This window comes from Lissotriton vulgaris, chromosome 10 (assembly GCF_964263255.1).
Source record: "Lissotriton vulgaris chromosome 10, aLisVul1.2, whole genome shotgun sequence".
In the NCBI taxonomy this organism is placed as follows: Eukaryota; Metazoa; Chordata; class Amphibia; order Caudata; family Salamandridae; genus Lissotriton; species Lissotriton vulgaris.
In genome coordinates, this window is record NC_141698.1 from 1,032,313,938 (window position 1) to 1,032,330,173 (window position 16,236).

At 41.2% G+C, this 16,236-nt stretch overlaps 1 protein-coding gene across 1 annotated transcript in view; it reads left to right on the forward strand.

Moving 5' to 3' along the window:
• The window catches only part of LOC147689264 (collagen alpha-4(VI) chain-like), a 495,718-nt gene that overhangs the window by 405,139 nt on the left and 74,343 nt on the right, over positions 1–16,236 (forward strand). The window contains exons 33-36 of the mRNA XM_086942070.1: positions 2,009–2,044; positions 4,589–4,625; positions 11,951–11,962; positions 12,054–12,547. Coding sequence (XP_086798196.1) covers positions 2,009–2,044; positions 4,589–4,625; positions 11,951–11,962; positions 12,054–12,547 — 579 coding nt within the window. The remainder of the gene's footprint in view (positions 1–2,008; positions 2,045–4,588; positions 4,626–11,950; positions 11,963–12,053; positions 12,548–16,236) is intronic.

Sequence of the window (16,236 nt, forward strand, 5' to 3'; positions counted from 1 at the left end):
AAAAGTACACACAATAAAATACACTTAAAAATGTTGCACATTTAAAAATACAAATGATTTAAAACAATTCATTTCTAGTTTATAGCACAATGCTTTTCCTTGCATTAATCTATTTCAGAATGAGCAGACCAACATTATAGCATGTTAGTGGATCCTCTAGAGAAACCATTAATGTCATTGCAATTTTGTGGGGCCTAATATTATGGGCAACAAACAGAGGCTTAAGATAACAACATCTAAAAGTACAGTAACATTTACAAAATAATAGAAAGTGCAGCATGCTTTGTTTGCTCTTATTGTCATACGGACATGGTATCGAATCTGGGGGACGTGATTTCATTTTAGGAAATGCGACAGTGTGCAGTACCACATCTCATTCTCAGTAAAATTAAACAGTGCTGTGCATTAGTCACTTGTGGCAAATAGCTGTTTACTCCCTCTTCTGACATGAAAGATTTATATAAGACCACAGTCGGTTTATTTGAATCCGATTTTGCTCTGAGATTCTGTCTTTGTAGCAAAAAGGAATCTTTGATCTCTTTCTTTCTAATGGTCAATATTTTTTCAGGTTCCGACCATACAGACATATTGAATAAGTTCCCCAATGTGGCATTGATATAAAACAACCAGGGAATTTTCAGAGCATCATCCAAATTTAAACAGTTTAAAATAATTGACCTAGTAAAAGCTGTCTCTTCCCGTCTACAGATTGATGCCCATAATAGCAGTGGCCCTGCTATCAAGGTATCCCCTACAAATTGCAACCCCACCTCATGGTGCACGACGGTGTAGATACAGATGATGGTAAAAACAGCAGGCTCAAAGTGATAGGTAGTTAAGGTAATTATCAGGTTATTGGCCCAGTTGCTTACATTTTTGAGTCCAAGGACCATATGTATGAAAATAGATTTTTGCGATTTTCAAATTGCGATGCTCAGCGAATCGCAATTTGAGAATCGCAAAATGCACTGTATGTGGGATTTGCTAATAATTTTGTGAATCCCACATATTCCTTATTCGCGAATCGCAAATTGAGATTCGCAAATAAGGAATACCTTGCCATTCATTCCTATGGGCTGAGAGGCCTATAGGAATGAATGGGAAGGCATTCTCAATTTGTGATTAGCAAATAGAGAATCGCAAATTGAGAATGCAATTTCAAGGGTGACAGGGTGTCAAAAGGACACCCTGTTGCACCCCTGAAATGTGCATGTGTTCACATGTGGCACACATACATGCCTGAAGGGCATGTATGTGCGCCACATGGCACTTTCAAAAATGCAAAATAGTGCATTTTTAAGTGAAATCGCAAATTACCACCAACTTGAAGTTGGTGGTAATTTGCGATTCCTTAAGGCCAAATCGCACTTTCTCATGTGCTTCTTACATTGCATTTAAAGAATTGCAATTTGCGATTCCTTAAATGCAATCGCAAAGTAGGGAATCGCAAAATTTCCGAGGGGGGGTTTGTGTGCTACATTGCACACTGCTAATTCAGCGAATTCCAGTGTTTGCGATCGCAAATTGGCTTCATATGTATGGCCCCGGTCTTTTTTTGCATAGTCTTAGTTCCTGAAATTCAGGATTTATTCTCCTGAAGTAAGGACTATGATGAGGAAGACGTATAAAGTGGTAATGTTGTGCACCCAAATTTTAGGTGCCAGTTTTATTCCAGTGAGAATCCTTGTTTTTGTTAAAAGCAAATGAAGCTGGTACAGGAGCATACATGTAATGTAACTGCTGAAGTCAGTTACATTATATGTACCTAAATTTAGCCAACCCTGATGATCTTTAACCCGTTGCGAGCACTACCTTCGGAGTGCTGCGCATGTCCGTTAGCCGACGCGGCCCCGCCCGCGCACGGAAACCTCCGCACTGTGGTGGATTCTACGCCGCGGTAAAGGGATTAAAAACAGTGGTTTGCAGTACTTCCTCTGGTTAAAATCTTATTCTATATTTGTAAACAGGAAGATAAGTTTAACATAATACTTTCTCTCTTTTATTTTAGGGTGCCCAAGGAACACAGGGGACTGCGGCCATGACTGTATGTAACTTTTGTATTAGTTTGTTTTACATCAACACTAACTAAATTCTGTGTTAGGAGTAGTTAGAAATGGCAAAGATGCTTGCTTGGCAACTTTTTACATCAATTCATAAGTTTTTTTCAACTTGCTAGTGAAGGTGGGTTCTTGACGTATCATTTTTCCATGAGGAATTCAGTAATTTGAGTTATTGTTTAATGTTTTTTGCTTGGTGTTTACATGTATGATATTAGGATATTAGTGACTGAGAGTAAATTTGCAGAGATGTTAAGAGAAAAGTGTATTTATTTGTTGTATGCAGATTTTTATTAGAGGCCAATCAATGTCATAAGTGGTGGATGTGGAACTGGCATTGCAACAATTTGTTCAAAAGGTTAGCTTTTTAGAGCAAATCAATAAGTCAGAAATGATGCAAATATCTTGTGTGAATTTTCGTTTTAATATGCAACCTGCCCTGGTGTAAATTTCAAACCCTTTTGCTATTTTGTTCAGCTGTTTCTTTGAACGAATTAAGAATTGTTGTGCCATATGCCCCGAACCTAACCACATGAAATTCCGGAAGCTACTCAAGACCCACCTTTTTCCGCAATAACCCTTCCCTTATCCTCCTCTGCTTCCCCCCTCAGTTGTTAAGGCAATCCCAGCGCTGGGACGCTCCCGGGCAGCCATGCGCTATATAAATCCCGCATTCATTCATTCATTCATTCAAACTAATGTGGCCTAGTGCAAATTACATTTACTAGCACCTATCTAAAATTGCATAGCTTGAGAAGTTTCTTAAAGAAAAAAGGCCCACTGTGCTCACAAGATACAAGAAATAGATTCATTTTTCTCAGACAAACTTTTACTCAAAATGTGATTCCATGTTTGACCATTCCCCATGACCATCAGCCAACTAGGAGTTGGTCAAAATCATTGATCTTTCCTCAGTAACCAACAACTTGATAGCTGTGTGGTCCTCTTCCTTTGTAGATGATCAGATCCCATAAAAATGGGGATTGGCTCAAATAGTCCAGTGATTGTTGAAAGCATCTCTAAGCCAAGGACTCCTCCTCACAGTCCTCAAAATGGCTGAGATCTCTTCCTCTCTGAGAAAATTGAGTCTTGATTTAGAAGATTTACAAAATATCGACTATTCTCCAAACCTTTCATCTTGCATAAGGCCTTTGATAAGAGTGCTAAATATATTTGAATTTAGGATATGGCACTGTCAACAGAAATGAAACTATTCTTATTAGAGATAATCCAGTTTATAAGAATGAACAGCACTAAGTTCTCATCTCCGTCTGTCTCCAGCAGAGTTCCCCAGTGCTCTGAACTGTGATCTACCTCTGTGTTTCATATGAACGTGAAAGCGCTGTTAGCACAAACACCAAAATGAGGCATAACCATACTCCAGTAAGACAAAGAAACTGAGCTTTGTCTGAATCTCTTCACTTTTAAAGTCCTAAAGGACCTTCAATTATTCTTTGGTAAGGTGCGTGGCCACCTTTTTGCTGTAACTTCACTGAACAAAACTAATCAACAATGAACAAGAAGCCAACCACTCCTATTTAGCCGTAGTTGGTGAACTGTAACCAATGAAAATATTTCTGTTGTTGGTACCCAAAGTCTGACCACCATCAGGGATTTACAAATAAAAACCCAGTGTTGCATTATGAAAGTAGCCAATGCATCTTTCTTCCAAACATAGTTTTTAAGGTGGTCCTAATCGAGAACTCAATTTAGTTGTGAAAGCCCTACTACTATTCCACTTCGATAAAATAAATAACGATTCTACGTGGCTACAGAAAGTAACATTCTTATACCTTTACAGCAAACTGTAATAGCATTGGGCTCACACAACTCTAGGAGCAAATACCTTTTCTTTAGTGGGACCTAAAGTGAAAAGTGTTAAAGAAAAAAAAGCTAAAACTCTGGAACTCAGTTACAACACATATCAGAATCTTTCCTAATGACATATTTTCGAAGAACATTCTCATTTGGATTCTTTCTCACTAAGGGATACCTGTTTTTATCACCCCACTCCACCCTCCAGACGAATGCATTGTTGGTGGTTTACATTGTTAATTGTTATATGTCTCGATTATTTTTCATTTGACAAATCTAATAGCTGTTGTTTTTCAATATAAAGTGTTCAATGCATTCTTGGTCATAGCTACGCTATTTAATAAAGTAAAGCAATAAATAAATAAAACAGTAGGGCGAAAGTGGAAAACTAAGAGTTCTTGAAGAGAGGAATACGTTAAAATTAGTTTTGCTTTAATTATTTGTGTTGCATATGCATTTGTTTTCCTCTTGTTATGTAAGAAATAACTCTTTAAATGTTCCCCCTCATTCGAAAATGATGGATATCAACACTTTATCTACTGCCAATTATTTGTAAAGCTTTTACATGTTTTACCACAGTTAAAAATGCAGTGCTTTTAAAACGTTAAAAATATCAAAATGTGTCCGCACAACAGTTAGAAATAAATAGCATATTAAAAACATGCTGTGAATGTTGCAAGCTCTAATGATGAATTGATCTCCTGTTTCCTTTGCAGCCCTGTCAGCTTATAAACTTCACCCGAGTAAACTGTCGTAAGTAGCCAAGAAGTATTTCCTGACATTTTGTTAAAAATTTCAGCCAAATGATGTACACTTGTTTCCTAAATTCTTCAGCAAATTTAAATTCTGGAATTTCACTGTCATATTTAAACTATTTCACTTATTTTTCACAGATGATTAGATTTTTCATTCTAGATTTGCTTTCTGCACAAGGTAAAAGTCTAGTCTATGTGAGTGGTTTTATAAATCACAAACTTACAGTGGGTTGCATGGCACTAGGGAAGATAGTGCAAGTCGAGACAACCAATGATAGCTTGGCCAAAGTCATGTCCTAATATTTTTTGAGTTATTTTTAGGCCTCGCCTATGCAGTGCGCATGCTCTGCACAGGCAAAAAGACCTTTTGCAATCGCTTTGGCTTTTCAGCCAAAAACGTGTACGCCTTCCATTGCCTTAAATCGCGATTCACATGCGGGAGCGCGCGGCGCCATATGGTAGCAATTATTGCTCCTGGCGCTGCTCACTCTCGCAAGTGAAAAGCTTTCACACGCCCCCTCCTATCACCCCTCCCCCTGCTGCCTCCTCCTCTCCTGCCAAACCTGCTCTCCGCTAACTTTCGCGGGCGCGCTGGTCTTTCAGCGCTTGTGTTTAGAGAAGTGAGCGCTGCCTTCAACACATAAATGAACGACTCTGCGTTCACTTTAAGCATCTGTTTAATTGTTAATGAAACATCCCGACCACAAACATGGGCAGGGACCTGGGTGGAGCTGGCCTTGCCCTGCGTGCCAGAGCTCCCAAAACAGGCTTAATTGTTCACCCACCACGGCCGCTGTGTGCACTGCAGGGGAAGGAACGAAAAGTCACACTGTAAGGTACCTGGAAAGAAATCGCAAGCACTTGCTCATTGTGGGATTAACTCAATTTATACTGTTGAGGAGAATTAATGCACAGTAACACAGACCTTTCCTCACAAAGAGAAACGTGGTGTGAAGCAGCCTCTCTGTGTAATCAAACTCTCTGTGGTCTAGGGTGTGCCCAGGAAACCAGAGAGCAGGTTGGCGGCTAGGCTGCTATCAGCGGTAGCTCATTTGTACTTTTTAATCTCGACAGATGTTTTTTAATTAGGTACATCAAGCAAAACGTGCATGCAGTAGAGAGAAGAAATTGTGTAAATACAGGCGGCTAGAGTCTATGAAACACAATGAACTGAACACAATACCGTACACTTTCTAACGGATATCAGTCAGCTTGACAGGAAGAGAGGCTTTGGGCAGTATGCAGAAAGGGTGGGCCTGGGTACAGAATTGAAAGAGACACGCCGAAACCAGTGTTCTGCATTTTACCTTTTGTGCATTTCTTTGTCTCTCCCTCTAGTACATTTCTTAGAATGCTAACGTTTTACACAAATCAAGCAAGACGTTTTTTTGGTTTAAAAAGCACTCTGGGAGTGGGTGCCTGGTGACATTCTGCAGTATCCAAATATGAAACAGCAACTGTCTGGGGTATTTTTTCGTGTCATGAGTAGGGCAGGTAGAAACTTAAAAAAGAATTCCCTTTGAGTAATATAGCTGAAAAATGCCCAAAATTACAAGTATGACTGAAAACCTGCTTGGCTGGCAGTGGTATCTCATGTGAAAAGTGAACAGGAGGGCACACCTAGAATTCATAAGCCACACAAGATACTGTGAGTAGAACGTGAATTGCACCACCGCTGCACATGAGTTTCTCAGTTTCTGTGAGCCAATATCTACTTGAGCTCTTCTCCCGCAGGAGAAAAATCACACAATAGAAAATAAACAGACAAAAAATGCGAAATCATGAGAAATACGCCACGCATCAAAGAGGAGAACGAGAGAGAGTGGGCGAGATTTCTCAGACATGCGGAAATAGTGACAAGGTGCAGAAGAGCACGTATCTTTTCTTTTCTTTCAGACTGGCAAAGCAATTTATTTTTCCGAACACGCTCAGCAGCCAGTTTCTCACCCCAGGGCCGGACTGGCCACAGCGGGCACCGGGCGTTTCCCCAGTGGGCCGCTAGGGTGAGGGCCGGTTTTGGGCCCCTGGGGGCCGTATTTGTTGCGGGGGTCGGCAATATCGGCCCCCTGCAATAAAATCGTCCGAAACCGGCCCTTGCAAACTGCTCGGCTGCACCCACCCTCACCCCAGGGGGGTTCCGGCTGAGCAGTTTGCCAGGGCCGGTTTCGGTTCCCAGTCCGGCCCTGTCTCCTCCGTCCCCCAATCACTCCCCTCCCGCTGTTAAATACTTGTTGTCATGTCCGAGCCTCTCATCGCCCCACCCCTCCTCCATTCTCAACCATTTCCCTTGCTGCTTTCCCTATGATTGCCGCTAGTTTTAGGACCTGTGTCCTGGCAATAAGTGCTTGTGTTCAGTGAGCATGGTTGTGTACTCGGCTCCTATATTGTTGAGTCGAAGTCAGGCTCGAAGCTACTTTCTCTGTTCGAAAGGCAGCACCTCTAGCCTTATGTCATACCCTAACACATAACAACAGACACATTTTCCATATTATATACAATGAATTTGTGGTTGTTGCTTATTTATCTTATGCAATTTACAACTATTCACAAAGCTAGTAGTGCTGGTACAGTGGTGCACAGTTTATAAAGCACTAGTCAAATCAAGAGCAGTTGCTCGTATCATTTTTTTTAACATGGTGTTTAATAAAATAGAACCCCTGGACTTTATTTATTTAAACTTTCACGAATTATAGGCTTTCTTTCTAATAAGTATACGGCTGTGCGGCAAGTGGAGAGTTCTTACTATTTTTACTAATGTTAGAAAATAAACAAAAGCATGCTTTTTACGTTTTGTGGTTGTTTTTCTTTGTTTAACCATATTGACATTTTTCTTTTTTTTATGCTAGCACAATTTTTTGGGGAAGAAATGGAGAAACTATTGAATCCGTTCACCCACCATAGACTTCTTGTCTCTGGCTATTATTTTTTTTGTTTTAGAAGGCCCTACTGGTCCCAGTGTGCTATGTGTTGGAGTGGGTGATCATGTGAGTGGGGATAATGTGCTGCATGGTTAAACACTTAAGGTCCCAAAGACGAGCCCTATTGGCTATGCCAATGCTTGTTGTTACTTCCTTACGTCCACCAGCAGTGAATGACTGTTGTAAGACAGCTGCGATGTCTGTATCTATTTTCACTTTCACATGGAAATGCCATACTTGATCATGCCCCCCGCTCCTCACTAAGTAATCTCTTGTTGTGCTATCACACCACACAGGAAAGTTTTACGTGGCTTGTTCACGGCAAACTGGTTTTTGGCACTGGTGTATCAATTCTTTGATTGATACTGGGGCTTTACAAGTGGAAAAGCAAGGTGTTTACAGAATGTAAGATGGCTATTAATGGATCTCAGCCAAAGTGGCACAGCTATCCAAAAAACACAGGTAACTGTGGCTAGAAGTACCCTAAATGTTTTCTCTTTCATAAAAAGAACAATACTTGACATGGCACAACCCCAAGTTCAAATTATAGATCATATCCAGTCCTTAGTTCTTGCATGTCTATGGTAAGATGGTGAACATTGAAGTTTCATTCAATTAGGAAAGAGGTGTTGTTAACTACCATGAACACTTCACTTTGAGTATTTAGTCTTTAACAAACCTCACTGCCGACTAAGGCCACTGACATTTCAGGCTTGGCAATAGATTCTAAACCCTAGACAAGCAGACCAGTTCTCATTCCAATAGCTGCTTCAAAGCCCGAGATACACTTCTAAAAAAATATCTACATATTTATAAATATATTGCAACACGCTCCAACTTTGTGTCGTCAGAAAAACAGCAAGCACGCAGGTAATCCGATATGTACAAATTCTTTATTACAAACCCCCTCACCACAGACAGACGCGTTTCGCTATCAAAGCTTCGTCAGTGTCAGTTTGTGTTTGTGATCAGTTGCCATTTTAAAGCCCACCTGACCTGCATTAATTCATCAACATAAATGAAGATTCATACATTAAAAAGGCGGTGGCCATCTTGGAGTGCATATATAAACATACATTCGCAATAACTTTCAATGGCAATTCAATAAAGTGCTTAAAGTGCGTGATTTAAGACCTATTGACAACAACAAAAACATTTATCATTTATGTACATACTTTCATTTTTTAGGTCAGGTCCCGATTTCTATAGTGACTTATTAATCAGTTGTTCTGATCATGTCTCTGTTATACTATTTTATCACGGGGTGAATCCCCAAGTATAATCTTTATATAAGTAACATCAACAGTTCTTTTCCTAACTTTTCAGTTTTTTTGTGTAGCCCTGTATGGGCAAATTAGACATTTTCTTGGAAATGCTAAAGAGCTGCAGCACGACTTCGGACTTAGGGGTTCAGAGACTTTTGTCGCCTGTTTCTGTTTACTCAATTTGTTCACCATATCTGCAACAAAGACAGATCCATGGTACACATGATCCCATGTGTCCATTTACAGATGCACCCACATCTCCTCATCATTATTCAGACCCCAAGGTGTCATGGTCTTTAGGTCAATGATGTATCTTGACTCTAGAATTCGGAGTGCCTTCTCTCTATCCCCTCCTCGTTCTAATCTGGATACTTGGTCAATGCAATAAAAGCTGAGGAGATCCCTATTGCTCTGATGATGTTCAGCAAAATGGCGAGCGACCGGGTAGTTTTTATCCTTATTTGCGATCGCTCTCATGTGCTCTAGGATCCTCAGCTTTGTAGCATTGATGGTGCTCCCAATGTATCTTTTCTTACATGGGCACTCAAGGCAATAAATAGTATAGTCTGAGTTACAGTTGAGGAGGTGTTTTATTTTTCTGTTCGGTCTGTCTTCCCCTGTTCTGCCTGGGAACTCTGAAACTTTTTTGCTGCCTTTGCAGGCCTTGCACCTTAAACAGGGAAAAAACCCCTTTGTATTGGTTAAAGTTGTAGGTTGGGGTTTGGACGAGAAGTGACTGCGGATAAGTGATCTGATAACGAATGACAGCGGCGATAAGTTATTAAGGGCCTGTCTGTCAGATGTTTTCTTAAAACGTTATTAGTGGTCAAAATGTGCCAATTCTTTTTAAAGCTGTGGACCAGATCACCAGATTTGTTATTAAAAGTTGTGATCATTCTCACATGGTCATCTTCTTTCAGCTTATCTTTGGCTACCAGGAGGTCCCTCCTATTAATCGTTGACACCTTTTTCACTGCTTGATTAAACAGGTTGCTCGAATATCCTCTATTTCTGAACCTCTCACTCGCTTCAGCTTTTGCTTTTAGAAAATCTTTGTCTGCTGAGCAGTTCCTCTTTAATCGCAAGAGTTCTCCATATGGGACATTTCTTATAAGGCTCTTAGGATGGTAGCTAGCCGCATGTAGTACGGCGTTGCCCGCTGTGGGTTTCCTATAGAGGCATGTTTGGAGGGTCCTGTTTTCTACAAAAAGCTCCAGATCTAAATAACATAATTGGTAGTACTTATTGTGCTGGTAAATCTTAAGTTCCACTGGTTGTTATTTAAAGCTGCGATGTATGCCTCAGCCGAGGTTTGATGGCCTCGCCACACTATAAAAAGGTCATCAATGTACTTAGTCCACAATAACAAATTGTTACTCCAAGCCTCATTGGTTCCCCCCCATGCCTCGTGCCTCTCCCACCAGCCTACGAACAAGTTCGCATAGCTTGGGGAGAAGCACGAGCCCATGGAAGTCCCCCTGATTTGTTTGTACATTTGACCTGCAGAAAGAAACATATTGTTAAACAAACAGAAACGCATCATGCTCAATATCATGCTACTGTGTGTACGATATTTCTCTGGCTTCCTATCCAGGATATGGCAACTGATCACAAACACAAACTGACACTGACGAAGCTTTGATAGCGAAACGCGTCTGTCTGGGGTCAGGGGGTTTGTAATAAAGTATTTCTACATATCGGATTACCTGCGTGCTTGCCGTTTTTCTGACGACACAAAGTTGGAGCGTGTTGCAGTTTACGAGCGTCTCGCCAACGCTGGATTTAAAGCACCCGGGTATTTGTGGAGCGACGGCGGTGAGGAACCTGTGCATTACATTTATAAATATATATATATATTTTAGAAAACTAGAAGTGTAGGCGACCAGAATGCTTTTGGCCTGGGTGTTGGAGATGCCTCATGAGGGATGTAGTGCTAGGGTATGATCTTTCACCGTAAATTCTAATGTTCATGGTTCCCCAGGTTTGTGTTAGAAGAATTGAGGTCTATTGTTGTGCAAGAAGGAGAGATTGTCTTCAATTTTCAATTGGAATAAGAATCACAATGAGAATTGGCATTTGTCTCCAGACTGATAACCATTAAGAGATTTTGGTAGAGCAGATTTTATAATGGTGATCTGCATTAGAAAGAAGAAAAGCTGCAAAGTTCTGAATAATGTAAAATATTCTGTGAAGAGAGACTTTTGCAGTTCCTGTTAGGGGTTCAGTAGTCACTTTTGTGAAAGGTAAGTGACAGTTTAAAGAGATATATAATTCCCACAGAAAGAAAGTATTTCTCCTGTCTCACTGACGTACATTTTTTGTAACTATCGGGTTCTCATCACTCAGGTATTTGGCCAACCATCACAGTCAGCCTACATGTTTTTCTTCTTGGGACATCCTTTTGTCTAGGCCAGTCACATGGAAACAGTTCCCTGGTGGCAGCACAATGCTGTCACTGCAGAGGATGCACAGTCCTTCAGACAGGCTTGACCAATTATGATAGCATGAGACAAGTTTAAGGAGACCACTGTTACCCACTTAATGAACAGGCACAGAAAGATGTATGACGTTACAACTCATGCTTTTACCACGCATGCTGTTACAATGCAGGTTTTACCACGCATACCATTACAACGCATTACACTTGGGGGTGTTGGATAGTGAATAGTTTAATTTACTATTCCAACTCCAGTCCCCGTGGACACTAGGGAAGGTGTTGGATAGTAAATTAAACTTATTCCTTATCCTAGAGCGCCCCCCAGTGTAATACGTTGTAATGGTTTTCGTAGTAAAACTTGCGTTGTAACAGCACTACGTGGTAAAAGTTGCGTTGTAAAGGATGTTCCCCGGCACAGAAAGATGCCCTGAGATATAGAACGTGGCAGTTGGCAGTAGCCACACCTTCAAACGTTTGTAACTTCTCAAAATCATTAAAGAATGTATCTGGAAGTACATGCAAGAAACAGAGTAGTTTGTTTCCTTATTTTTTTTTTAAAGAATATTAGATGGATTTGACAGCGTTAAAAATATTATGATGCCCACAGATGATCAGGGAAACAGCTTTAATGTTCTATTGATGAGAATGTTGTACTTTGTGTTACTTACAAAAATAACAATTTCTCCACTGGTTTTATTTACAGCTTGCTGCTCAGGTAAATACTTTCACATATTAGTGTTCTCTTCAAATTTTTAAAACCACTTTCAATGTGTCTTTTAGTGCAACTCTGTTCTCTTAATTTACAGGTCAAACTAAATGCCCAGTGTATCCCACTGAAGTGGTGTTCGCCCTGGACACCTCACAGGATGTCACAGTATCTGCATTTCAGAGGATGAAGAACATTGTGCTGTCCTACCTGGAAGGCTTGGATATCAGTGAAAGTAACTGCCCATCGGGCGCCCGGGTGTCTGTTGTGTCATATGGTGCTGGCACTAAGTACCTCATTAGATTCTCAGACTTCAACAAGAAAAGCCAACTCTTAGAAGCCGTGAGGAGAATACCGCCAGAGAGATCCTCTGCTGTACGGAACATTGGTGGTGCTATGAAGTTTGTGGCCCGAAACGTGTTCAAGCGGGTTCGTCAGGGAATTCTAATGAGGAAGGTGGCCATATTTTTGACGAATGGCCCATCCCAAGATGATACTTCCATCAACACGGCTGTGCTGGAGATGAGTGCTTCGGAAATCATTCCTGTGGTGATTGCCTTCACAGACGTGCCCAATGTCGTTAAGGCCTTTGAGGTAAAAATTGCTCTTACAGATCGCTTGAGACATGATTCTCTCAAGATGTTTAAATAAGGATGATAAAGAGATTATAACTCCTACTTGTTTAAGCACTGGTAATGAGACATTTTGTGTCTCTACCTGTCTAATTGTCCAATATAACCTTTCAAGGATTTTTGTGTTTTAGTTTGATATTTTGGTTGTCTGTGTGGCACCAACCACAAACTTTCCTACATCTGAGCACTGCAGCAATAAGTATCACATAAATATGGCAGGGTTTAAAACAGTGGAGTTCTCAACATTTTCCAGAAATACACAAGCGGTTCGTTTTGCACATGTATGAAGTATGCTGTCACTACATTAGAAGGTGCACTCATTTCCACCTATGAAAAGCTGCACTTTGATTAGGTTGGAGGGTGTGCAAGGGCACATTTCCAGGTGCATCTTTCATTCACAGATGAATCTGTATCCTCTGCTCTTCCCTCTGCATTTCTTCTGCTGCATGAGATGACTCGTGGCAGTGCCTGGAACTGGAAGACACAATGGTGGGTCTCCTCCATAGAATGTCTAACCAAATACAAGAGAGGTCATGCATGGCATCGTTTTTGCTTTACATTTCATGTTCACCCTTTAAAAAGGTAAAAAAAAACAGAAGGCCCCTGTCCCAACTATCAGTGTGGATCATTTGGGATACTGAATACTCAAATGTGTTGGTTACGTATTCTAGAATTGAGTGGTACTGGGACTGCCAGTTCGCCCTGTGCGGTGTGAAGTTGGCCACTCACCGGTCTGCATCTAGGCTCTGTGCCCAAGGCCATCGCAGTCTCCCAATTTCCCACCCTGGGGGCCAGTTACCCCCGTAACCATAACAGATATCATCCACCCAACTTATAATCCCCAACATGTGGGAGTCAGTGTGGCCCTGACTTTATTTTTAGTGTGTCCCTCTGGGACCCTTCCGCACTGTCAAGGGATCGCAGGGAACCCCCACTACCCCCTTAAAAGGTAATGTCCTGTTATGTATGTTAGTATCCTGTAATGACAGCCACAACATTTCTCTTCAAGTTGCGGCCAGCCAATCAGATTGTGAACTCCTGTGGGAGCAAGCAGGCCTACACGGAAAAAAGTCCCCTTGGCCAATCAGATCACTCTATTATTTGAAGTTGTGTGCCTGCTGGACTCCTGCAAGAGTCCTCCAACCTGAACCATTCCGAAATCTATACATTTTTAACCTTAATGTTTGTAAAACTACTAAACGAATTTACACCAAATCACAAAAACATTCTTTCTGGATAAAGGTCAAGATCCTTTGCCAAATTCAGTATAAAGTTTGGGAAGTAGTAATTTTTAAAGCTCCCTATGGAAATTGCATCAGGAAGTTGCAGTTTGGGGCGCATCTTTTTTATCAGCTCCCACTTAATGGATCACCACAAAACCTTCAAGGAAAGAGCTGAGGTGGATGAACTATTTTTTGGACAGTTTTGTGAACTTATTACAAAACAAAAACATGCAATCCCTATGGTAACTAGGCCTTAACTATAGCTATACAGTGGCAACCGCCACTGCCAGATATATAAATGTATATATATCCAACATCCACCATCTCCTGGCGACGTCGTCCCACAGGCAAAGTAAGGATACGGACCACAGAGTTCGTGCAGAAGTGTTTATTCGTGCAAGGTTGACATGACGCGTTTCGCGTACAAGAACGCTTGATCACATGATATTATATATATTCACTGAAAAAATTAAAAAGTTAAAGATTGATTGCACATATTGGGTTTTGATGTGATGTTATAGTTAGGAAATACTACAGGGACATTGTAGTAAGGAAATAGAATTCAGAAAAGTTACAAATTCACTGATAAAATGTAGGTTACAAGGACATTAAAGTTAGGCTTAGATTTCACTCTTACAAAGCCATAGAAATTCAGCAGTTATAGTTACCTGCACTATCTATCTGTCACAATACAGTTCCTCAGGAGCAGTACCCTCAAGAAGCCCACCTTCCAGCAGCTCTGACTCTGTGCTTAAATACTCCAAGAGGTTCAGAGTGGCTAGATGAGGGGATTAAGAAGGGTACTGCCAGAAGGGAGATCTGTAATTAAATCAAATGAACAATGAGTCTCACCACTTTATTAACTGTTAAACACATATTAGTCATAGGCTTCTAGGCATAATTAGAAAAGACCAATACCTGTAAATAAAAGAGAGTTGCTTCTGTATCATTAGTTCAATGTCTTGGCAATCCTTTACACATTGGCCTCTGGTTCATATACTAGTCTTTTCACTTATAGGGTCACTTCCTAATTTCAGCTCAAGCTGTCCATTAGTTTTTTCCTTTAAGAATGTCTCATATATATACCTATAGTCCATACTTGAATATACTATTGTTGCCTCCACTTCTTAGGAAGTATAACACCCATAGCAGGAAGAAGAACACCAATACTGGAAACAACTCGGGTCTGTTCTTGACATCAAATTACCAAGAGACAAGGATTAAATCAAGTTTGTGTTCTATTTCATCAGCATTGCGCAATTTGACCTATGACAGTGACATGCAATGTTCAGAGGTCAGCGCCCATAGAGATGTGGTTCTCCAACACTGCGACAGCAAGAGGGTTCCATCACCGCTCCTGACTCGCAGTGTGACCTTGGCACAACAGAACAGGATTGGAGTTTCCTACCTGATTCCTCTATGTTTTTTCTGCTCACTGCCATACCATGACGAAAACCACTGGCTCCTCCTGATCTCAAAGGGGCCGCAACCAAGATTTGCGGCGAGTTGAACTCATGACTCCGAATACCCAGTATCCAGTGGAGGTCGTGGCTATTTTATATAGCCACTGTTCAGTTCCATTAGTGGCTGCACGTCGGGGCACTCAAATAAATAAAGGACTCAGTTATGAGCTGGAGAGAATAAACAACATAAAAAGAGGACTAAGCATTTCCCACATGCTTTTCATTAGGCGCCTTCCTTTGGGTAGGTAAGAGTCATGAGTGAGTTTGTTTCTGTTTATGGTAATGTGCTTAAGGCAATGTTCAGTGTCACAAGAGTGTCAATAATGGGTGTACCACACGGGTAGCAGTCTGCTTGTTAGGCAATAGTGGCATATCCCCAGGAGTATGGAAACTGTTTAGACACGATAGGGAGCAGCTCAGGACATTCCATGTAGTGGTAAAGCATGGCAGGGTCATGATACTATCACTTACGCCCCCACAATGTGCTGCTTATGACCTCACATATGACATCCCTCATGACCTGCCTCCACAAAACCTCACGCCGACCTCCATCGATGCCAATGCCTCAGCATGTAGCCTCTTCCTATGGATATCCGAATGCGCCAAAACACTGGCTCCCCTCAGGAAACCCTCCAGCAAGCAGCCATCTGAAAAAGTCAGCTGGTTCTCCCCCACCCTCCAAGATTTCAGGCGCACCTGCAGACTGCTTGAGAGAAGATAGAGGAACAGCAAGACCTTGGCAGACCATGCAGGCTCCAAAACCACCGTCACCACACACCACCATCTCATCACAACCACAAAGAAATCTGTCATACATAAACGTATCAACACCAATGCACACAACAGCAAATAACTTTTCACTATGATCAAAGAATTCACCAAACCACAGACATCCCCCCTCCCAAGACCTCTGTGACAAACTTGCCACTTTCGTCCACCACAAGATCATTTATATCTGACAGCTT